The 25,712-nt window shown below is 43.6% G+C and overlaps 1 protein-coding gene across 6 annotated transcripts in view; it reads right to left on the bottom strand.

Annotated features, from left to right (window-relative positions):
• Nucleotides 1-25,712, bottom strand: part of PRKCB (protein kinase C beta) — a 302,187-nt gene that overhangs the window by 72,512 nt on the left and 203,963 nt on the right. For 4 of the 6 annotated variants that reach the window (XM_029947104.1, XM_029947100.1, XM_029947101.1 and 1 more), the window contains exons 7-9: nucleotides 20,356-20,452; nucleotides 18,961-19,065; nucleotides 11,862-12,008 (exon numbers count right to left, since the gene is read on the bottom strand). In XM_029947104.1, the coding sequence (XP_029802964.1) occupies nucleotides 11,862-12,008; nucleotides 18,961-19,065; nucleotides 20,356-20,452 (349 nt within the window). The remainder of the gene's footprint in view (nucleotides 1-11,861; nucleotides 12,009-18,960; nucleotides 19,066-20,355; nucleotides 20,453-25,712) is intronic. The other 2 variants (XM_029947105.1, XM_029947103.1) reach the window with 1 other exon arrangement.

Here is a 25,712-nt window from a genome sequence, read left to right as displayed (position 1 = left end):
AATGCAAAAATTTCAAAACCCTGGGCTGTATCACTTCTAATTACTGATATCATAGAATCGGTTAATGATAACTGATAGGTATCAACTCTAGTTATTGTAGTGTTCTTTTGAGCCAAAATCAATGCTGGGGAAATGTAGGCTTAGTCAATTTTCTTTGAACCATATGTTATATTTGACAAAGGTAGATGGTTAAAATAAAAGCAGATTTCATTTGACGGTTTTTTTATACGGTTCCCCGGGGAAAATAAACCAGTAACTGATGCCTTTTACCGAAAGAAAATGCAATGAAACCCTTAAGGGTCCGTCATCGATTTGAACAATTAGGTTGCACCAAGGAAGCCTGTTTTCTCTATAATCTGATCTGCCCTGTGTGCACAAGCCTTCCTTTGCTGGTGTTGTTCTAGGCTAATAGAGAACGGGCTTTCTCCAAGGCGGGGCTGGTGGCCGTGTGGCTTAGCAGTTATGCAGTTAGGAGCTGGATTCCCTGGGTTTGAACAGGCACCCGCTGCTGCATGAATCTGCAAGTCTCCTGTCTGGCTCAGCCTCTATTTCCTCACCTCTGAAATGGAGCTAACAATACTACCCACCTTGTAAGATCGTTGTCAAACTTAAAAAATATTTGTAATGTGTTCTTTATTTCTGAGAGAGACAGAGACAGAACTCAAGCAGGGGAGGGGCAGAGAAAGGAGACACAGACTCCGAAGCAGGCTCCAGGCTCTGAGCTGTAGCACAGCGCCCCACGCAGGGTTCGAACTCACGAGCCGTGAGATCATGACCGGAGCCAAAGTTGGATGCTTAACTGACTGAGCCACCCAGGCGCCCCAGATTGTTGTAATGTTTAAATGATCAATGCACACAAAACATTTAGACAAGTGCTCAATGCTCAATATATCATCAACCTCTGCAGCAGTTTTTGATGAGGTTTTGGGGGGGGGGGCAGGGATTGAAACATACTAGGTCTAATCGTATTAACTATCCATATTTGTGCATCCAACATTTTTACCCTGGATGTTGAGCAATTATAACCTACAGGTTTCTGCTATTATGTTTGTTGTAGGAAAAAATTATGGGTTATGCTGTTAGAACCCCGGGATCCATCTTAACAGGACTGTGGATTTCTGAAGCAGCACATAAAGATGCAGTTGACATGGATATGCAGAGGGTAGCAAGAGCCGTGACAGCACAGTAATTGGACCAGTGGCCATGAATTATTACCTGAGACAGAGTTTCCATGTTAATAGCCTTTAGCTGGCCCTTCAATAGCAGAACTAGAATTCACCTCGTATTATTTTTGCCAAAGAGTCAGGCAACACGTTCAAGAATGTACAGGATTAACAGAAACTCCTCTGTGTATCAGACAGGAGTTATTTCCCTCCTTCTCTTAGAAAACTGCCTAATGGATGGTTGGAAAAGTGGCCCCCCCATGTGGCCACGGCTCATAGGGATCCCCGGGCCATACTGGCCCATCAGCTTCTCCTTCCTGGAATTTAAAAATTCTAGGATAGTCTAGATGTGGGAACTAGACATTGAGAATTGAGGAGTGACACAGACTGATGCACATCCACAGAGAGAGATGTTAGTAAGAAGCAGGGATGACAGACTGGGGCCCCCAAGATGGAGGCCATGTCGTTGGTTTCCTGGAAGAGGCTTCCTCGTTCCGACTGTACTTCCTGCCTGTGGGTATTGATGAGAGACACAGACACAGGCACGTTTTTCTAATAAATACCCCATTGCTCACTCTGGCTTGACAATCTGCTTGTAGCAGGGCAGAGGCTTATAAAAACTTGAATTCCAGAGATTTCATTTCCCTTGGTATAATCAATTTTGTTGGGGAAAATGGACCCTTTTAATTTCTTCTTCTGTAATGGACTCTCCTCTGAGGAGTGAATGTAAGGGCTGTAGAACAGCAGCAAGTCATTTCACAAAGGAGAGACGTGGAAAAATCAGGAAGGTGGAAGGGCCTCACCGTGATTTGGTAAAGATGAGTTGGCAAAATGTACTGCAATCAGAATTGCATTTGAAACAGGCTGGGGGATGGGAGGAAGGTGCCATAATTGGGAGAGAACCAAAGAGAAGGCAGGAATCCAAGATCAGACAGCAAATGTCAAAAGGTTCTCTGGAAGAGGATTAAGGGAACAGGTAGCAAAGACTTTGAGCTATCTGTGAACCATTCGATAAAGGAGCTCACCATATGGCACAAGAAGATAGCAAAGCAGGTTCAAGGAAAGGAAAGTGCTTTTGTCTGTAGGATTATATAACCACATCTAATGTATGTACGTGTATGTGTGCGTGTGACTCCATACCACTAATGAGATTAAAATTAGGAGAGACTCCCACATCAGGAGCTCCAAGACTTAGGAAAGGCCTTTGTTACGGGTTTGAACTAAACTGCCTTTTCATTCCCTCATGCCATTTCTTTCTGTGTTAGCTCAGGGCTGCGGTTCCAGAAGACGCTGTAGTCTGGGGCTTGGAGCTCCGGACTGCTCTCCTTGCAGAACCCTTGTTATGCATGCTGGTGGCTCTCAGGGAGACAAGCCTTGATGTCACCGAGGACACAGTGCCAGGAGCTGGTGCTGGCAACAGGCACCCACTATAGCTGGCAAACTAAGGCAGAGCTGGGGCGGGGGGCTCAATCTTTCTAGAGGCTCATGAGAACGTTTTAATTTCTTTTAAAATCACAAGAAAAAATGGGCTTTTAGGTTAAAGAAAATGTTTTAACATATTTATTAATATATTCGTCCTTATACCGATGCAGTCACATAAGATATCATTTTAAAACTTTTTTTCACAGCAGCAGGAGGGACCCACACATGTCATTGTGCAGCTTCCTAGCCGTTCTGAAACTGCCATTTCAATAAAGACAAGACCAGCATGTGGGTGTCCCCAAAGCAGAGACAAACGCTGTCTGAGATGGGAAGTTGCAACTAGAATCACAAAACCTATGTTTCAAGTCCTGGTCCTGCCTCCTTCCCACTGTGTGGTCTTGGAAAGGCCACTCAACCTCTCGTATTTACAATTTCCATGCAAATATAATAGGGTTCATGTCAGTAACAACCCTGTAGGGTTCAGGGGAGAGTTCATATGATGCAATGCATGTAAATCCATGGCATTGTCCCAGGCAATTTATACGAAGTCAAAGTTGGAGGCAGTGGGATGGGGTGTGTGGAACTGGAGAGGTAGGATGGGTTAAGAGTGGGTGCAGGTTAGACAAATGGAGGTTGAGGGCCGAACAGAAACAGGCTGAACAGTTGCTGCACACACTAGAGATGGTTCCCAGACGTGGAGGAGCCCACCAGCTGAGACCCTCAGAGAAGGGAGAAAGGCAAGGACTAGAAGGGGGGAGTCCATTGTCATGAGCCTTCTCAGGAATCCCTGCAACGGCTCACAGGTCCCATGAGCATCTGCACACAGATAGGTGATTGGCAGGTGCAGTGATGAGGGACGGCAGGCAATCCAGAGCTTTCTGTTACCATAGGCATGCAGTTTGTCTAATGCAGGGGCTCAGAGTAAAACCAAGGCACATAAACGCAGAGGGGAAAAGAAGAGAGGGGGGAATGAGAAAATAAGAGGGAAAACCATTAACCTTCTGGAATATGCCCAACGTATACCATTGTTGGGATCAAGAATGCAAGATTGCATGTATCTAAACCAAACCTGTTCTGTCAAATGCCACTGACTAGCTATGTGACTTTAGTGAGTTATTTTAACTTTCTTCTCTCATTTCCTCATCTGTATGGCAGAGATAACAGCAGCTACATTGTAGCCTAAGGGTGAGTGATGCATGTAAAGCCCTTACAACAGAGCCTGGTGTATAGGAAGGACTCAAATGTTAGGTGGTATCATCACCATCACCACCACTGTCACAGAATACGTGTTCCACGAGGGCAGATATTTCTCTCTGTTTTGTTCACAACCATTTCCTCTGCACCCAGAAGAGTTCCTGGCACATAGTAGATGCTTAATAAATACTTGTTTGAATGAATGAATCATTAATTCTGCCTCTTGGAGAGCAATTTATAAAAGTGATGACTTCTTCTTGGGATAAGGTATGGGTTCCAATCTCAGCCCCGGGTCCTTTCCATCATGTCTGCCCTCTGCTGTCATAACTGTCATACGCAGCCACCACGCCTTGCATTCAGATGTGGGAACTAAGGAGCTAGGAGATCACTGATAGAAACTGGGAGACAGGTGTTTCAGAATTTGCTGAGGGTAGAAGTCACAATGCAAAAGGACAGGGCATAGGTGGTAGGTAGCAGATCTCAAAAGAGTAGTTTCATTCTCTGGATATATTCGGTGAGGAAAGGACAAAGGATGGTCAAGATCACAGGAAAGATTTTTAAGGATACAGGAAATGTTGAGCATGCTTCTCATCTAACAGAAAGGATATGGGGAACAGAGAAGATCAGACACTGTCTGTACCTTCCAGATATGCACTGAAAAGGAAGCAAAAGACCTCATGTTCTTAAAAATAACAATAGTAATTGAAATGCCAGATCGTCATGTGAATGTAAGATCTTTAAGACAGTTTTTCACAAAACATGACACTTGTACCATCAACAGTACAAGGACAAAAGTATTTTTCTTTTAATAAGTTTTCCTAAAACACAGTAGACTAAATATACAAGTGGTAGATCAACCTGTGACTTTTTATGTATCATTGTTTAAGGGCAATGGTAAGAGAAGAAAACAAAGTAAACTAAATCCATTTAAAGAAAAATATTTAAGATAGTAAGGAGGTATGTACATGGCAAAAAAAAAAAAAAACCCTAAACAAGTGCATGAATAAGTGAATATTTAAGAAACATGGCCAAGGCTATTTTCGACTCTGTTCTACAGTCTCCATTTTGAGCTAAAGGAATTGGCATCAGCACCCTGGAGAGTGCACACAAGTTCTAAGTCTCTAGAGGTACCTAATGGGAAGGGGCCACTGCCTAATCTTCAATAGCTTCCTTAGTGACACTCAGGCAATAATGTCACCAAACTCTTGGGCATCATTCTACCAAAGTCAAGCACTTGGATAGAAGACTGAATGGTGTCTCATCTCTCAGGTTTTTTTCTTTTAAACCTTCTTAGATGCATATAGAGCAATGGACCTGGATGGGACTTTTTGAAGCCAGAAATGTTATACCTGGCCACCCAGTTTCTAAGGACTTCCCACTTTTTCCTTTCAATTTCATAAGCTGCTGATTTCTTCCTACTTAATTTATTCCTGGCTTATGCTATGCTTCAGGAAAAGCAGCACCAACACCTGGCATGTTCCAGGATTCGAACACAAGGAAATGTCACCAAGAAGAGGAGCTTGATGTTTTTGTTTGTGGAGCATGATAAGCCAGGAGTTCTGAGGGCAAAAGTCAGAAAGTCTTTTGTGTCCCCAAGAAAAATCCCATCCAGAGCTGGAAAGTAGGTTGATGCCACTAGCTTTCCACCAAAATTGTTCTCCCAGGTTCCCTTGCACAGAGGCATGGCCATGTGACTAAATTCTCTCTAATGGCGTGTAGGCAGAAGTGATGGGTGTCACTTCCAAAGCAAGATTTTTAAGAAGCAGCTTGTGCCTCCTCCATACTTCTCCCCCTCCACTCTCTGAATGTAGACAAAAAAACAAGGCAGCAGAGAGCAATGGAGTCAGATAAAATGGAAGGAACCTGGGTCCCTTAATTACCTTATGGAGAGAGTGGGTGAGGTCAGGAACACCCATCTCAGACTATTATATGAACGGAAATTGAATTTCCACTGCATCTGAGCCAGCGTACATCTGGGGGTCTATTTGTTACAGCAGTTGAATCTACCCTAACACAAGTCAGCCAAGCCTGACACGAGGTGTGGTCAAGAAGAGACCTGAGATTTTTATTTTCTCCCGGACCTCCACTTTGCAAAGCTCACTTAACTCATCCTTTAGATAGAGCCCAAGAGCTACTTTCTCATGGAAGCCTTCACTGACTTCCAATGAGGACCAAGGCTCTGATAGCACACATCAAACATCACAGTTGCACGTTAGGTCTATTAGTGTGATTTCTTGACTAATGTTTATGTCCCCACTGCATTCTAAAGTATGCACTTTTCAGAACTCATAGAATGATACAGTACTAAGTGCATTTTGTTGTATGTAAATTTTACCTTAAAAATTAACAAAAACATATATTGAATTCTGGCTGAATGATATGTGTGCTGAAGAATTTAGGGGTAAAGTGTACCAGTGTCTGCAACTTGTTTTTAAGTGCATTAAAAATGGGTTGACAGAGAGACAGATGAATAGACAGATGTGTGATGAAGCCAAACCAGCCAAATGCTGGTTGGAGAATCTAGGTAGTGGGTATTATGGATTTTCACTGTATAATTCTTTCAACCGTTCTATACTTGAAAATTATTTTTCCCACAGGAAGATATTGGAAAAAAGTTCAATGAGAGTAGAGACCATGAGTACATTACATGAGAAGAATTATTCTGTGTATATTCTATTTTATATTATTAATCATAATATTCTGTGATTTGCTTCTATTTAAATTGATATTATGTTATGGACATCTTTTCATGATGATAGGTAAATGGACAGACAAAGCGAGAACTCATTCTTTTTAGTATATCATTGATATATCATTTTATATTTAACTTCCATGTTATTGAACTATTTTCATTTTTCTTTGTTACCAATCATTTCCCATGATGTCCATGAATTCCAATCATTTTACATAGGCTTTTGCATTGTTGGGTTTGAACTTCTTTATGACAGATCTACATCCACCACAGCGTACACATGCCTCCCCTTGCTCCCCACCCCAATTAGCACAGGGGGTTCATAGGCAAGAGTCAGGAGTATAAAAGAGCAAGAGAGTCTCCACTCAAATGTCTCAGCATAACTTTTAAAAAAGATGTGGGTCCTACAAGTTATTACCACAAGCACATCCAAAGACTTAGAGGGCAAGCAATACTAGCCTCAGTTAAATGTTTGTTGTGGCTGCACTGGAGGGTTAGAAGAATCAAGTTTATAATGTAGAGAGCTGTATTGGTGCTGTGTATACACTCCATCAGGGACCTGCTGTCTTTCTCTTATAAGGTCCACTCATGCAATCAATCTGGGCAGTGCACAACTGCCCAATTTATATAGCCAGAGCATAATTTTATCTCCAGTAATCCCTTGACAACCACAGAGGTTAAATTCTTAAAAAGTGTAGTGGATGGTAAAGCAGAAGTCACAGATGAAAGGAATCATGGAAAACAGAGAGTCAAACTCATCATCAGGAAAAAAAATTTGTAACTATGGATGGGGACAGACTTCACTATGGTGGCCATTTCACAAGATATACAAATATTGAGTCATTAGGTTGTTTGCCTAGGACTAAAATAATGGTATATGGTAATTATACCTCAATAAGAATGAATGAATGAATGAATGAATGAATGAATGAATGAACGAACGAATGGATAAACGAATGAATGAATGGATGAATAAAATAGAGCATGAAGGATAAAACTAGAAAAACAAACACTATATAGTGAATAAGTAATAGATTTGAAACACTCTGTTACAAAAGTTCTAGAAGGCATCCATCTCTAAGTAAGCCAGATGTACCAAGAAACCCTGCTTAGCAAGATAACCCTTCCAGGTAAACACTCCCACCTGTTCAGGAAAGTAAACTCCAGATTGTTCTTTTTTTTTCACAGTTTTTGAAACAGGGCTTACTCGTTTGGAACTCAGTTGTCTTATTTCCACAGGTCTTAGCAAAAGGCATGTGTCACTCCCTAGTCACCCCACAAATTATGACAGTGCTTAAGAGCACATTTTTCTGGACCAGATCTGATACAGTGGACCTGGGGCAGGACAGGTCCATCTTTGGAAAAGGGAGACCAACGAACATTCTGTGTCATTCTGTTTAAGCAGGTTGACCTATGGGATGCCTGGATGTCTCCGTCGGTTAAGCGTCCAACTTCGGCTCAGGTCATGAGTTCAAGCACCACGTTGGGCTGTGAGTTCCAGCTCCATATTGGATTCTGTGCTGACAGCTCAGAGCCTGGGAGCTGTTTTGGATTCTTCGTCTCCCTCTCTCTCTCTCTGCTCCTCCCCAACTCATGCTCTGTCTCTCTCTCTCTCTCTCTCTCTCTCTCTCTCTCTCTCAAAAATGAATAAACATTAAAAAACTTTTAAAGGGATTGAACTATACACCTGCCAAGATTGAAAATGTTAAAAACAGGCATTCAGGGATGCCTGGGTGGCTCCGTCCACTAAGTGTCTAACTCTTGATCTCAGCCCAGGTCACGATCCCAGGGTTGAGGGATCAAGCCCCGCATCAGGTTCTGTGCTGACAGCACAGAGCTTGCTTGAGATTCTCTCTTTCCCCCTCTCTCTGTCCGTCCCCCCAATAAATAAATAGAACATTACTTTTTAAAAAGTAGGCATTCAAATATAAAAATCACATTAATTTAAAACCATGGTGGGCAAAACTGAAGGTGCAAAGGATTACTCTGTGTTTTAGCAGATCACTGAGGTTTTTGTTATTCTGTCTCGGCTTTCATGACATACTTTGTTTTCATCCGTGATTTGTTTGATGTGAGATCCCCAGCCTGGAGCAGAACTCTCAATTATTGTTACAGTTTCCATGGAAACATATGATCCATTCTCTCTCATTCCCTCACTGTTCCCCAAAGACCCACTCTCCCACTTCTCCAGCCAGCCCCCAACCCTAACCACTTCCAAAAAGCCCTCTGATACTTCCATTCCTCAGTCAAAAACCCTCCAGCCTATGTAGTTAAGTGACCACGAAGGTGCAGAACTTGTGTAGAGTAGGCTAACCTTTGCGATAACAAGGACGAGAATAGAAACACGTATTTATCTTTGCTAAATAAGCATGTAGGAACCAGGAATATGCAAATTCAATGAACAAAATGTTTGCATGTGGAGGGCAGTGGCAGTGAGGGGGCACAGGAAAGTGTGAGCTGGGGTGAGAGCAGACCTCTCAATGTTTATACTTTCAATATAATTTTAATTATGAACCATGTGAATACACTGCTTATTAAAAATAGAATTTTACTTTTAAAAACTCCCAGACAGGCTCATACCACTGGAACCCCTTCTTCATTTAGATCATTTCCTTCCTTGTCATCATGGCAACCGCCCCATCTTTGGAATCTAAATGCCCCTGTTCTCAGCTGTTTAAATCTCTTGACCTCACTCACTTGTCTTTCATCTCTAGCCTTCCAGACTCCTCTCCCACCGAAGTTGTGACTCTCTTCCTGTTCTGACTTCCTTTCCAACCTGATCCAGATGCCATTTGTATTCATTTATTCCATGCACGTTTACTGAGCACCTTCGAAAAGCAGGCTCTGTTGCATCTGCAGTGGGCCTCTCTCTTCCCAGAATCTGTGAACTCCTTTATTACTGTAACCTTCTGGCTCACTGGTCCTGTTAATTCCGCCCTCAGCACAAAGCTGCCACCAACTTCCCCATGTCTACACCCCGGTTGCTCAGAGGCACACAGCAGCATGGACCGCTCCCATCACCAACTTTACAGAGCTCCTCAGAAGTCTTACAGTGTTTCCTGCCATTGCTCCCATTTCATGCCCAACCTCTGCAAGCCCTGAGCCATCCATCAGCTCAGATCGCTTATTCCATCTCAGCAGATTATCCTGTGACCCCCAGACAGAGGAAACACATGCATTCAATCCACAGGCACTGGAGGTACGATGGTGAACAGGACAGAGAGGGTCCCTCTGGGGCACTCAGCTCTTGGCAGGAGCAGAGAAACCAGCCAACCAGCCAACAAGAAGCGTACTGTCTGGTTATGGCTGCAGTGAAAGGGTGGAGTATAATGGGGAATGAACGAGTGGGGAGGTGGTTAGGGAGGGCTTCTCAGAAGAGGTGACATGTAGGTTGAGATGGGAATTATAAGGGGCCAAGCTATGCCAAGAATAAAGGGATAGCATTACTAAAGTTTTAAGAGAGAGGGGCGCCTGGGGAGCTCAGTCCGACTTCAGCTCAGGCCATGATCTCATGGTTCATGGGTTCGAGCCCCGTATCTGGCTCCATGATGTCAGAGGAGAGGCCCACTTGAGATCCTCTGTCTTCCTCTCTCTCTGCTCTTCCCCCACTCACTCTCCTTCTCAAATAAATACATTAAAAGAAGTTTAACAAGTGTGAGGGGGGAAAAAAGCTCTAAGAGAGGAAAGGGCTTTCTGTGTTTCAAAAACCCAAGGACCACTGTGACCAGATTACCAGGGGGGACAGGGGCAAGAAAAAGAAGTTGTCAGAGAAGAGGGATCAGATTCTAAAGAACAACATAGGCCAAAGACACAGTATGAAATTTATTTCAGTGTGATAGGAAATCATCGAAGAGGGTTTTTTTTAATTATTATTTTTTGTTTATTTATTTATTTTGAGAAAGAAAGAGAGAGAGGCACAGAGAAAGGAGACAATCCCAAGCAGGATCCGTGCTGTCAGCACAGTCCCCGATGTGGGGCTGGACCCCACGAACCGTGAGATGAATGACCCGAGACAAAGTAAAGAGTCGAATGCTTAGCCAACTGAGCCACCCAGGCATCCCATCATTGGAGAGTTATAATCAAGGGAGTGTCTTGGCCTAATGTAACTTTTCCAGAATGGGCACAGGTGCTGAATGGTAAGTGCGCTGATGGCAGGAAACAGGAGTGGTGGTAAAGGAAACCAGTGAGGGGCTTCTGCGGCGTCCCAGCTGGGGTATGAGGTTTCTTTATTTTTTTTTAAATTTTTTGATGTTTTTATTTGTTCTTGAGAGAGAGAGAGAGAGTGAGCAAGGGAGGGTCAGAGAGAGAAGGAGACACAGAATCTGAAGACAGGCTCCAGGCTCTGAGGTGTCAACACAGAGCCTGACGTGGGGTTCAAACCTACAAACCGTGAGATCATGACTTGAGCCGAAGCCGGATGCTTAACTGACTGAGCCACCCAGGTGCCCCAAGGTGTATGAGGTTTAGATAAGCGATTCATGAAGGTGGAGAGAAGTCAGTAAATGTATGACACGCTTGGGAAAGGATGTGTCAGGATTCGTGAACAGATTTCACATGGCTGGGGAGGGGGCAGGTAAGAACAATTCAAGGAAAACTCCCAGATTTGGGGCTTAGGCTGCAGAGACGGAGAAGAAATTTATATTTTTTTGCACACTTAAGTTCATGGTATGAGATTTATACAAGACATATTTGTGGCACACAGAGGGATTAAAAGACTCAAAACAACACTAAACAACTCAGGAATACTTATAACACGATCTCAACTTCAGTAAAACAGCATCTCCCCGTATCTATAAAGGCATCCAGAACCACTCTATGAGTCCCAGGGTCATCCTTCAACTTTGCTGCTGTTTAAAGGAAGTGGCTCCTGTTCTTGGCTGCAAAAGTGATCTTTTCCAAAAGGCACATTGGATCGTGTCACTTCTCTGCTTAAAACCTTTCAATGGCTCCCTAATGCACTACAAATAAAATCCAAACTCTTCCTCACAGCTCACAAAGCTTTGCAGGTTCGGGTCCCTGCCCATCTCTGCAATGTCACATCCTACTACATCACCCTGTTCATGACATTTTGGCTCCAACACCTTCTGATGGTACCTAGAGTATGCCAAGCCCGTCTCTACCTCAGGACCTTTGCACTTGCTATTCTCACATTCATTCTTAGCCCTCGAAATGTAGAGCTAATTCATCCTCATCCTTCAGGACTCGCCTCCTCAGATGGTCTAAATGGGACCCCTCTGGATGTGTGTTCCTGGCTATTCATTTTCTTCACGGTTTTCATTACGAACTGTAGTGGGGACCTACTTTCTACTCTCTCCCTGGCTGGAATGGAAGCCCCATATGAACAGCAAATGTGCCCTTCTGGAGTGGGTGCAGCCCAAGTCATACTGTACCTTGCCAAAGCTTCCTTTCCCGAGCACCATCAGGAAGTTAAAATCGGTTAGTTTCATTCGGTCTCTGTTCCCATTGTTGTCAAGTTTGGATATGGTGTTGGTCGTCTTTTCTTCTGGAGCCTTGGTGCCCTGACCGATCTTGGCCCTCTGGTGGAGGAAGCACACAGAACACATCATTAGGGTTTGAGGATGCCCTTAGAGGAAGACACAGGAACATGCTGTGAGCTCTGGTTCCTTAGCTCGCCTCCTCCCCAACCCGTCTCTGCTCTGCAAGCCCGAAGCCTGGAAGCCACCCCTGACACCCGCGTTTCTCTTGCATCCATCATGTCTCAGCCACACCGGGAACTGTCCTTTCTTCCTCCTAGCTGTCTCCAGAATTCATCTTCCTTCCATCTTCACCACCACCTGTTACCATGTTGCCCCTGGACAGCTCACCGTGGTTCCCTTCTCACTGGGCTTTTCATGCAACCCTGGTGAGCCTCCACCTCTCTTTATACCCAACTACGTCACCAACTGCTTAAAAGTTATGACCCATTAGGTTGGGGATAATGACCTTGGTGCTTTCACTGCCCTCCATAGCCTGGTATGATCAGGCTCTCCAACGTCATCATTTCTTGGATCCTGCCCTGCAACCCATCTTCATCCTTTCATCTCCCACCTCGGGCCTTTGCACCTGTTCTTGCTACTATGGGAAGGTTATTGTCTCCTCTTTGCCAACCGAGTTACCCCTGCTTCACATTTTCACTTCCCCGGGGAAGCCTTCTTTGGCTGTCTACCTGGATTAAGTGTCCCTATTTGCTTCCTTCATCTACTTTACTTCCCGTGTATACTGGATGGTAACTGCTCACTGGCTTCCCCCAATGCACTGGAAACTCTGTGAAGGCACAGAATCTATCTCTGTAACTTCCCTGACAGCTAATATGGTTTCCTGTTACACAGATCGATGGATGGGGGAGGTCCAGGTTGGCCCTCAATGCAGTGGGGGAGGGTCTCACTGCTGTGAGCAGCAGAATGGTGACTCCGAATGGCAGCAAATGCTTTGCGAAGAGGAGGGAAGAGGAGGTCAGCAGTGAGAGCTGCAGCCACCAGGACTTTGTTATTGTATTTGTCTCCAGGGCTAGAGTTCTGGCCCCGGAGCGGATGAGCGGAGTGATCCTGAGGAAGTCAGTCAGCTCAGGACGCTCCTCTGCCCAAACATTCCCTTACTTTTGCATCTCTCTCAGAGAAAAGGCCAAGGCCACAGATGACCTGGTCCCTCTGTACCTTCTCTGATTCTGGCCTCTTCTCCCTGCATCACCATGGCCTCATACCTGTTCTCTGATAGCACCAAACATGCCCTAGCCCCTGGACCTTTGCACGTGCTATCCCCTGTGCCTGGAGTCCTCTTCCCGGACCTTCCTCACTTTGAATAAGACAGCCTTGCCCAACAATGACACGCAGCTCTCAGCCATCGCCATTACCTTCCTGACTTGTTTCTCTCCATATCCCTTATCACCATCCTACAAATCTGATATTTACTCATTCCTTAATGTCTCTTCTTTGTCTTCACGCTAGAACATGAGCTCCATGAGGTCAAGGGTTTTGTCTTTCTTGTTCCCCTTTCCCTGGTGCTTAGAGCAATGCTCAGCACAGAGTAGGCACTTAGTTGTATTTGGTGAATGAACTTTCTAAACCTCAGTCCCCTTTTCGAGCACATGGAAATCATGACATGAGAGAATGTATCTTGGCGTTCTTTGTATCATTCCTAGCACATAGTAGGTTCTCAAAAAATGGCAGCTATTTTTTTTAAGTTTATTTATTTTGAGAGAGAAAGCACAAGTGGCTGAGGGACAGTGAGGGAGGGAGAGAGAGAAAATCCCAAGCAGGCTCCACACTATCAGTGCAGAGCCTGATGTAAGGCTCAAACTCACGAACTGAGAGATCATGACCTGAGACAAAGTCAGGAAGTCAGACGCTTAACCGACTGAACCACTCAGCTATTATCAATGTCCCATTATTCAGCTGTCTTTTAGAGACAAAGGAGCAGCAAAAAAATTTTTAGGGTTTTGAATATCGGGAAAGATTCATTCATTCAGGCATTCCTACCCAGTGCCTACTATCTGCCAGGTGATACTCTAGATGCTGAGGATCAATCAGGGAGAAAACCAAATATGGAGGCTCAAAGAATTGACACTGCAGCAGGAACTGGGTCCTCCACTCTGTGTCCAGAGGATATTCTGGAATTATCCAGATAAATGACTTGATGTCAGCAATAGAAACAGCATTTATGGAGCAGACAGTAGGACATACTCAAAGAACCAAACACCATTTAGTCTGGCTGGAGCCCCAAGTGCAAGGTCAGTGTGGCACAGGATAGACAGGACTTAGCCTTGTGAAGAAGTCAAAACTGGGGCACCTGGGTGGCTCAGTTGGTTAAGCATCCAACTCTGGCTCAGGTTATGATCTCATGGTTTGTGAGTTTGAGCCCCTCTGTCTCCACCCCCACCCCCGTCCCTCTCACAGTATCTTTCACTTTCTCAAAAGTAAACAAACATTTCTAAAAGAAGAAAGTCAATGCTTATTCTGAGTATAGAAGGCTTTAAGGAGGTCATGGTATGATCATATTCCATTTAGAAGATCATCCTGGGTCCAGCGAAGAGACCCATTTGAAGGAAGTGAGTTTGGGAACCACTGGAGGTGACGGCAGACATCAAGCCAAATGCCAGGTGTCTCCAGTGAGCAGAGGGAACAAAGAGGGTGGGTTTGGAGGTAGACTTATCAGAGCTAGGTGCATCCTGGGGACGGGCTCAGGAATGAAGTCCTTGGCTTCTGTGTTGGGCGCCCGCAAGGACAGGATGCTTCTCCACTCAGAGGAGAAGTGGAGAAAGGGCAGGTTTGGAGATGTGGTCCAGGGGGTGGGGAGAGCCTGACTCCAGACACACTGAGACTCCCCCTTCCCCACAGGGGATTACACTGTGAGGTTTCTTTCTTCCTCAGGACATGCATGTACATTGTCGCTGCCCCATTTGTCCTGTTGACAAAGCATCCGCCATTTTTCCTCTTTTTCTATTTGATGTTTTTTTAAATTTACATCCACATTAGTTAGCATATAATAATAGTTTTTTTAATGTTTATTTTTGAGAGAGAGAGAGATAGAGTGTGAGCAGGGGAGGGGCAGAAGTAAAGGGAGACACAGAATCCAAAGCAAGCTCCAGGCTCTGAGCCGTCAGCACAGAGCCCGACGCGGGGCTCAAACTCACAAACCGTGAGATCATGACTGAGCCAAAGTCAGATGCTCAACCAACTGAGGCACTCAGGCACTCCTGTAAATTAATGTTTTAAAAATTACAGTGGATACACCGAAATGCATAAATCTCAAGCATACAGTTCTAGGAATTTGGAAAAGCAGATGCACCCATGAAGCCAGACCCCAATCAAGAGAGGGAACATTTCTATCACCCTCAGAAAGTTCTCTGTGCCCCTTCCCAGCCAGTCCCCCCTCCCATGAACACAACCTCTGTTCTGATTTCTATTCTCATAGGTCAGTTTTCTTTGCTCTTGAACTTCATCTAAATGGAATCATGGACTGTGACTTGGAGTGTCACACATAGAGTGTGACAGAGTGTGACATAATGGAATCATAGAGCGTGACATAATAAGGAAATATATTTGGGCTCTGCCCCTGGTTTCTAACACAGAGCTCCTAAAGTTCTTGTAAATTCCTGATAGGAGCATCTTTTATTCTAATGAGGCAACTTTTGGTGGGCTCCTGGATGGGGCATGGTCACCAGAGGGACCACAGGATGATTTTTCAGAAGCTGGGAACTTTCAACCCTATCCCAGGGCTGAAGACTGAGTTCACTGATAATCAACCATGCCTCCATGAAGCCTCCATAAACATCCTGAAGCTATGGAGTTTAGAGAGCTTCTGGGGTGCTGAATCCCAACCCTATAGGGGACAGGATCTCCTGGGCTCCTTTCAGACCTTACCCTAGCTTTCCCTTCATCTATATGTTCATCAGTTTCCTTTATCATATCCCTTATTATATAATAAACCAGCAAGTGTTTCCCTGAGTTCTGTGAGCCAGTATAGCATTATCGAATCTGAGGCAGTGGTGGGAAGCTCTGCTTGGTAGCAAGTCAGGCAGAAATGTGGGTGAGCTGAGAACCCACAATCTGTGACTGGAGTCTAAAGTAGGGGGCAGTCTTGTGGGACGGAGCCCTTAACCTGTGGGGTCTACACAGGTGTCATTTGTGAATTAAATTGTGGGACACGCAGCCGGTGTCCACGAAGGACTGGAGAATTTCTTGATGCGGGAAATCCACACAGTTGGTGAAGATCTGTGAAAGTCTAGCAGGCTTCCCTTTATGGAATAAGTAGTCTTTGCATCTGGCTGCTTTCGCTCATCATTGTGTTCTCCGCAGTTTGCCCCTTTGTATTTGCTGAAGAGTGTTCAGTGTTTACGTTTACCCATTCCCTTCTCTTTGTGCATTTGTGTCATTTCCATTTGGGGGGTTGTTAACAGAGCTGCTGCGAAAACACAGGGTAGAACTACAGTCGTAGTAAGACTGTAGTAAGATATGTGGGGATCCCAGCATCTCTGGGGCAGCCAGGCATGCGCACCCAAGAAATGGTGGCACATGTGGGTTTGAGATTGAGAACTGGCATCTGAGCTGGAGACAGAGGTTTGGGGGTTGAACGCATAGAGTGAGTGGTTAAAACATGAACTTGTTGGATAGAGCAGCAAAGCGCTAGGACGGAAGTGGCACTGCCTTTTCTGGGCCACTATCTTTCCATCGTCCCAAATCCTCACCGTTCGGCCCAGTTTTGCCCAGGCTGTACTGACTTTAACACGTTCCCTCCTTCCTCCCTGACCCTACTGTCTTCTCTGCTTTAGGACCACATCTCCCACCTGCTTTCAATCCTAAGTCAGGACCTACTCAGTCCACACACTGCATTCTCCAACCTGTGAGGATCCAAATCCTGACCGTTCCTGGTCCCCAGCCCCCATTCTGGCCCTTAAGGGGACACCCCAGGTCACAGCATGGCCTGCTGGAGAAACATGAGCGAGGGGCTCAAACTTCCCAGTTTCCCCATTTGATTTTGCTTAGTGAGAAATGTTTTTCTGTCCTTCAAGGAGGAGCAAACTTCCCTCCTCTGCATTTCGGGACTCAAACCCCCTTTCCACCCCCATCTCAATGTGCTTCTGTGACTTTTCCCATAGGCACAGGCCATAGACCTACAATGTCTATGTTCCCCACAGAAGCTGCAGTGTTTGGGTCACCCCCCACCCCACGTAGGCTATGGGGCCCCTCACCAGAACACGACCAGGCTGGAGCTTTGACCCTGGACTTCCCAGCCTCCAGAACTGTAAGAAATAAATCTTTGTTGTTTAAGCCTATGGGTTTTTTGTTGTTGTTACAGCAGGCTGAACAGACTAAGCCAGACTCTAAACTCAGGATCAGAAGTCTAATAGCCCCAGCAGCCTGTTGCTGTTTTAATAAATTGGTTGACAACAGTTGAAAATCAGATGTTTTATAAAAACTCAGATTTGCAGCTTCCTTCAGAGAAGCAGATCTGGCCACACCAGGCACCATCTAATAAGACATGGTGCCTTTAGATGGGGCATGTGCTCTCCAGTTTTCCACAGTCCCCACCACTCGCTATTGCCTGACACCAAGAGCCTAAATGTCCATCACCTGATGAGTGGATCAAGAAGATGTGGTATATATACACAATGGAGTACTACATGGTAATGAGAAAGAATGAAATCTGGCCATTTGTCACAAAGTGGATGGACCTCGAGGGTGTCATGCTAAGCGAAACAAGTCAGGCAGAGAAGGACAGATACCACATGTTTGCACTCATAGGTCTAACAGGAGAACAGGAGAAACCTAATGGAGGACCAGGGGGAGGGGAAGGGGGAAAAGAGAGTTGGGGAGAGAGAGGGACACAAATCATGAGAGACTACTGAATGCTGAAAACAAATCGAGGGCTGAAGGAGGAGGAGGAGGGGGGAAGGGGGTGATGGTCATGGGGGGGCACTTGTGGGGAGAAGCACTGGGTATTATATGGAGACCAATTTGACAATAAACTATTATAAAGAAAAAAACCTAAATAAAATTAAAAATATATGTATAATTAAAAGCAAAAAACAAAAAAGAAAGAAAGAAAGAAAACTGGGGATGCTCACAGTATCTACCATTCAGGGGTGTTGTGGATTAACTAAGTTAATATTCTGCAGCACTTAAAAGAATAAATGGCATGCAGTAAGCATTTTATTATGTAAGAAAATCATAAGACTCTCAGAAAACCCATTCTGAACCATCCAAAGTGAAGTTCTCCCTTCTCTGACCTGTAGGCAAGCCCATGGTCAGAGAAAAGGCCCTCAGACCGAGCTGATTCTGACATTCTGAAATACACCCCACACAGGAACTGCACCAAGCTCACCCTACCATGAAATTCTATTACCCCAATTCCAGCAGCTCGATTTTACCATCACTCAGAATTTCTCCAGATAAGAGGCTTGAAAGTAATTTCTGAGTCATTCTGGGTGCTAATTGCTTATTGCATAGGGATTACATTTCTCATGTTCAAGGTCAACTGAAATTTCTCTATGTGTCTGAGAACAATTTTCGGTCTGTTGGAAGCATTTTTTTTAATCAACAACTATAGTATGGGGCAATTATAATTCAGGCATAAACAAGCGTTTGCAGGCTCTTGCTAGAAATAAATGGGTGCATTTTGTTGCATGAAGATAAAACAGCCCTTTACTTCAAGCCCGTAACTGGCCCCAATAAATGCTATGTTCACGTAGAAACTGTTTTCTTTAACGTCCTGAAATGTCACCCAGGCTGCCCTAGGATGGAAGGAATCATTTTGCAAACTGAGACTTTATTTTATAAGAGAAAACAGTGGCCTCCCCCCACCCCCCCACAACAGTACATTTTTGACATGGCAGCAAATGGGCACAGCTTCATCAAAGTTGAGGGAAAGAGATGGAAGGTGGTCTCTGGAAGAACCAGTCAACAGTGTCCAGTCATTGGCGCTGCTCCGTGGAAGTTCTTTCACCAGCTCATAGAGGATTGAGCTGACTGCATAGCAATGACCTTCACTTACCAAGTTCACTGGAGTGTGACTGATAATCCCAAGGCCAATGTGTTTATCCCAGTGGTTTCCAGGAAGGGATCTTCCCTCCCCTCGGGTCAGATGCATCACCACAGCCTAGTTTTGTGGAGGGCACAAGGGTCAATACTCAAGTACTATTTCTGTCAAGTTGAGGGGGAAATTAATGCAGATCTTGGGATAAATGCCAAGACCCTTGCCAAGGCCAGCAGTCCTTCGACTGTGAGGACCAGGTACTTCCTCAGTCTTACCTTGAACGCACTCATTGTTCTCTTTCCTCTACCCACACTGGCCTTCTTTAAATTTCACAGAGTTGCCATATGTTCCCCCCCACCACCACCACCACAGGGCCTTTTCACATGCCGTCCTCTCTGAATGGAATTCTCTTTTACCTCTCTACTAGGTTAGCTTGCACTATTGATGCCTTGATGACACCTTCCCTGTCCTCTGAGACTAAGTTACAGTTCCCTCTTATATGTTCTTCCAGTAACACGGACCTCTCTTTCACAGAACTTTACCTGGCCACAGATTTTTTGCCTGTATGATTACTTTATGAATACAATGATAGTGATCTATTTCATTTTCGCTATTTTATACATTTTTCTTCTGACTTAGCAGGCCACCACTGTTTATCTAGAATTGTTGATTTCCCACCAGACACAGTATATTGAGTTTGTGTGAACAAAATAATGTGTTTTCCCTTCTGAAATTACTTTAAAATCATTTAATACATATGTAATGAAACAACTCAAATTCGTCTTCCCCAAACATTTTCTTTGTAAAATTGGGATGTGTCCTACACATCAGTTCCTCTCCTACAACTGAAAATGGGGTTTGTTGGCCCCACAGAAGGGAAGGGGCCCAGCTAAGGGAAAAGCAGAGCCAGCTCCAGAGTCCAAGGTTATGGCCAAGGGCTCTTCGTCTTCAGAAGATACACCCATGGGTATTTCATGAAGTAACCAGCACAAACAACTCCATTTGTTAACAGTACTGCACAGTCCTGCCAATGGATCCAAACCTACATTCTATCCCTCAGCAAGCCTAGTTGACTCAGCCTCCAAAATACATCACTTCTCAGTCCACCTCTCTCATTTACCATTACTGCCATCCCAGTCCAAGCTACCATCATCAGGACCCGAGGAGTAAATGAGCACTTCTGAAGAAAAGTCTAAAACTAAATGAGGACAGGGAGACAGGAATGGCTTCATAAAGCAGGATATGTTTGGTTGGGGTTTTGCAGGATACCTAGGAGTTTTCTGGGAGGTAGAATAACATTGCAAAGGCACGGAGTCATGAAAGGCCCTGGTAGAAACCACACTGTGACTAGTGAAAATGGCACAGAGGCAGATTCAACCGGTTCCCACTGAGGTAGAAAGAAAGACATTTCACCTCGAATTTCTGCCGTAATTCCTCATTCCCTTCACTTCCCTCTGGCGGCACAGGCACGTTGAAGTACTCGCCTTCCTCCTGGCTCAGCAACTTAAACCTAAAGGGAGACAAGGACACATGACAAATTCCGTGACTGTACTTGATATTATTTTGTTGATTAGGGTAAGAAAAGGAAGACTTTAGGCAGCTCTACTTTAAAAAATATGTTGAGGGATTTTTCTTTTAATGTGTGTGTGTGTGTGTGTGTGCACATTTGTAGCCAGGCATGCTATGTATTTTTGTAACTATGCCACAGATATCAGAAAAAATGAATATACTGTATTTATAGGACGCCAAGTTCTGGCTCTGTCTCTCTCTCCACACCACACTTAGTTCTATCATTGGATATTGTATGTTTTTGCCTAGTTTTTCTCCACCAAGTGCTTTCCTATTCTGAAAGAATGCTAAGAAGACCTCCATGGTCAATGGATTCTGATCACGTTCTCCCAGCATTCTGGCACTCAGTCAGCACAATTTGGATGCTGCAGACTTGTTTCCATGATGCCGTGTTCTCTGCAAATGCCTTCCCAAAGTGCCCTGTATTCGCCTCTTGAGAAACAGCATCCCTCAGAGGGTAGGTACACAAGCCCCTGGTCAAAGTCTGCCTGGGTCCAAATCTCACCTCTGCCTTTGCCTATATGGGTCACTGGATAAGCTAGCGAGGCCTTCTGAGCCTCGATTTTTCTCATCTATAAATAGGAACAGGGGTACCTGGGTGGTTCAGTTGGTTAAGCATCTCACTCTTTATTTCAGCTCAGGTCATGATCTCACAGTTCATGAGTTCAAGCCCTACATCGGGCTCTGTGCTGACAGTGTGGAGCCTGCTTGGGAATCTCTCTCTTTCCTTCTCTCTCTGCCTCTGCCCTATGCAAGTTCTCTCCTCTCTCTCGAAATGAATACATAAACATCTAAAAAGAAATAAATAAATTGGAACAAAAGTCTTTTTCAGGGACACCTCATTGGCTCAGTTAGAAGAATATGTGAGTCTTGATCTCAGGGTCATGAATTTGAGCCCCAAGTTGAGCACAGAGATTACTTTAAAAAAATCTTTTTCGTAGGATGACTATGAAGCTGAGATATGGTGGCTCACGTAAAATGGTAAGCACAGTGCTGGACATTTAGCAAGAGATCAAAGAAATCATCATCATAATTATTGATATGACATTATTTTAAGAAACAAGATGGCTTCAGCATGGTTTTGACCACAAAGATGTTTCCATGTACTCAAAGGGTAACACGGGAGTGAGGAAGAAGGAATCTTCCAAAGATATTTGAGTCACTAGAGAAAACAAAACAAAACAAAAAGCAACTCTCAGAGCTCATCACCCCCAAAGAAAGATTTCCTAACCCCAGTTCACAATTTTCATGATGAATTTTTCCTCCATTCACAAACTTTCCTCAGCAGCTTCTAAAAATAGGGGGAGAGATGATTCAAAGCAGAGGTGACTATGTGCACCTGTAGGCCTCCACATTTAATAGTCAACTACCTTCTTCCCAATTTCCATTGACATGGCCAAAAGAAATGCAAACGTAAGAGAACATCTTTGCTGACAGTCAAGGGTCCCATTCACAGAGCAGATTTCTTGGAATTCCCACAAATTAAAGCCATAGTAAGAGAACATAAAGCAGTGGTTGGCAAACATTGGCCTTTGTGAATTTTCCTAGTCTAGATATTGTGATCAACTTAATGGTTTTCATTATATCATCTCTTTTTTTAATGATAAATACACTTTAAGAAGAAAGCCAACGGGTTATAAGTAAAGGAACTATAGGAGAGGAAATGTATGCAAATGAAAGTTACACAAGTCCTAGCAGATGGGGTTGCTTATCAAAGGCTCTGAGACAAAAGTTGAGCCTCCTTGTTGAAATGGGGGTTCAGACAGCAGCAAGAGTTCAAGAATGTTAAGGGTATGGCAACACCTCCTGAGACTCTTTGTGGTAATCTGAAAGTGTAGAAGGAGCACTGGCCAGAAAATAGCCTGGTCAGGGTACAGTTCAGTATTACTGATGCCCCAACCCTACGCTATCTGAACCATGTAGAGTCTAAGCCACATTAGAAACTACAGATCAAGGGTGACTGACCAGCTGTGACCAGTCAACGGGACCTTTGACAGAACCTCACTAACAGCCCTGGGCCAGACCACAGGGACTGGATGACAATCACCAATTCTGGTCCATACTCAGGAAGCATTGGGTATGTCAAGGTGTCCTGGCTGTGTTTTCTGTAGCCAGTCCGCTGTCACTATTGCCGCTGAATAAGGATGCTTGCACCTGTTAGAAAAGAAAAGCAGGGATCCCTTCCAACTTTGAATTGCACAAAACCAGCTGGGGAAAATGCCCCTGTCTAGAGCAGGAGAGCTGCACACTGGGTAGCTGTCTCCAGCTGTGGATCTCTCCAAAATAGCCACAGGGAACAGGATCCCTGTGCTGACAAAGAAAAGTTCCCAAAAAATTCAAGACTCTTTTCTCCCTTCATCTGAATTTGAAAAATTAGAACTGAGAAACTCATCATTTCTGTGCTCATCTGTTTACAAGGACGGGCAGATATGGAAAAAAATAACTGGACATATGAAAAACTCATTCAAATGAAGAGAAACAATGAGAAATCAGATAAGTACCTCCCATGAAATAGAACTATTGCCAAAAGAGAGAAAATTCTAAAAAATATCTAGTTCATACTTTCAATGAGATTCAAGAGGCTAAATCATCTTTGAAAAGGGAACAATGGGAGATTAGAAAAGGCTACTTTGAGAAGAAAATTATAATTACTAAATTTAAAAATCCACTGGAAACAATGAACATCAGGATAGACAATTCAGATAACAATTACAGAATTAGAAGACAAACCTGAGAAATTTTTCTGGCAAATGAACCTGATATTTATATATTGATTAGAGCTGAACTGAATGCTTAATATACCATTAAGAAAAATGCAGGGCATGTAGGTGGCGCAGTTGGTTCAGCATCCAACTCTTGATTTTGGCTCAAGGCATGATCTCATAGTTTGTGAGATCGAGCCCCGTGTCAGGCTCTGTGTTGATAGTGTGGAGGCTGCTTGTGATTTTTTCTCTCCCTCTCTCTCTGTCTCTCTCTCTCACTCTCAAAAATAAATAAACTTAAAAAAAAAAGAAAAATGTATATCACCAAAATTAACATACAACATGAAAGGAGGGAATATCACAACATATATACCAAGAAAGACATATTATGATCCATCTTATATAAAAAGCTCTTATAATTCTATAAGAAAATGAGAGGCAAAAATCAGGGCATAGTCATTTATAAAAACAAACAAATGGCAATACACAAATGAAACTATTTAACATAATTAGTAACAAAGTATGTATGATAATGAGTATTATATAAACATGTATAATTAGTAACAAAATATGTATAATCTTTACATTATATCTTTGAAATTTACAATACCAGGTGTTGACAAGTGTGGGTGAAATGAAAAGTATCACATAGCACTGGTGAGGATGTTAATTGAAAAAAATTGCAGAACAGTTTGGCAAACGCTTTAATAATACATATGTTCTCGAAGCCATCAATTGCAGGATTAGAGTTTCCTTGGGAAATAATGGAAGCTGTACACACAGGTTTTGCTGCAAGAATGCTTACTGTAGAATTATTACATAGGTAAGCATTACACATCTTACAATAAAAAATGATTCTGTAATTTGAGGCAAATCTATAGAACGGACCACAAGAAAATGATGTTGCCCAAGATGACTGATTTAAGTGTTCATCATGCATCGTTAGGTGAAAAATGTGGGCTGCTAAACACTACATACAGTGAGATTCCATTTTTGCTTCATACACACATACATGAGTGTGCACACACACACACACACACACACACATACACTATATGTACATACAGAAAAGAACCTCTTTTTCAATAGTGATTATTCCTGGGCAGTGGGATTCTAGACAATATTTTGTTTTCTTATTTATATTTTTCTAATAATTATTCAATTAATAATGATCACTAACACTGAGTGCTTACTATTCAGCAGATACCGGACACTTCGCTTCTATTAAGTATTTTACTATCATGGCACTCCTGTGACATAATTACCACTATAACCTCCAAATGAAGAAAGGAGTCAGAGAGGCAAAGTAAGTTGCGTAGAGTGCACAGTGAGGAAACAGCAGAGCAGAGATGCCAACCCAGGAAGTCTGACTCCAAAGCCTTAATCTTTTGTTTTTGGGTTTTTTTTTTTTCAAAAGAAAAATAATAAGATTAAATGACATTATTAGTTATATCAAAAGAAAGCTTAAAGAAACATAATTTTAAGGTAACAAAGATATAATAGTTGTCTGTTTAGAAGAAGAAGGTTGTGCTCTGTGCTGACAGCTCGGAGCCTGGAGCCTGCTTCGGATTCTGTCTCTCTCTCTCTGCCCTTCCCCCCCCCAAAATAAATAAACATTTAAAAAATTTAAAAAGAAGAAGAAGAAGGAAAGAATGAAACAGGATGGGAGAAAAACCCTCAGAATCAGAAACAGCATGATGGAAATATGGCAATTATGACCGTAAATGTTAAAATGTTTCCCTGTGGAAAAAAAGACAGACTTTCAGATTCAGGGTTTGTTTTGTTTTGTTTTGTTTTGAATCCAAGAACACACCACTTACTATACCAAACCAAAGGTCTCAGATTAAACAGAAGAAAATGCACAGGGTCCACGAGGTAAGATGTGCTTACCACTCTGCAACTAAAGGGTACGGGTTAGAAGGTAAATCAGATGTCCTCATTCCTTGGCTGCTCACCTTACTCCTGTGGGCAGAGGACGAAGTCCCTGAAAGGCCCCCATGGGATCTGCTGAGCACCCTGCCTCCTGCCAGTCCTTGCCCCCTGCCGCCACCCCCTTTACAGATCCAGCTTCAGCCACATAGGTCACTTCTCTGCCCCTCAAACCTGCTAGGGACACTTGTGCCTCAGGGCCTTTGCACTTGCTGTCCTTGCCATCTGGGACAATCTCTCCCTACACCTCCACACGTTCACTCCCTCACCCCCTTCAGGTCTTTGCCATATGTCACCTCTTCAATGAGTCCTTTCCTGGGAACTGCATTAGATAAATCAGATTACCACCACTCCCTGGCATTCTCTATCCTTGTTTCTTGTTGACTTTTCTCTATAGCATGTATCGGCCTCAAACATGCTATTTTTTACTACTCATCTTAAAAAAATTTTATATATTGTTCTCCAGATAAAAAGAAAACTCCATCCACACAACGATTCTTGCCTGTTTGCTCACTAAACTCTCCTCAGTATACGGGTACTCGCGATGTCTATTCACTGAAGAAATGTCAG

The sequence above is a fragment of the Suricata suricatta genome, chromosome 8 (genome assembly GCF_006229205.1).
Source record: "Suricata suricatta isolate VVHF042 chromosome 8, meerkat_22Aug2017_6uvM2_HiC, whole genome shotgun sequence".
In the NCBI taxonomy this organism is placed as follows: domain Eukaryota; kingdom Metazoa; phylum Chordata; class Mammalia; order Carnivora; family Herpestidae; genus Suricata; species Suricata suricatta.
This window is presented reverse-complemented; position numbering and strand designations above follow the sequence as displayed.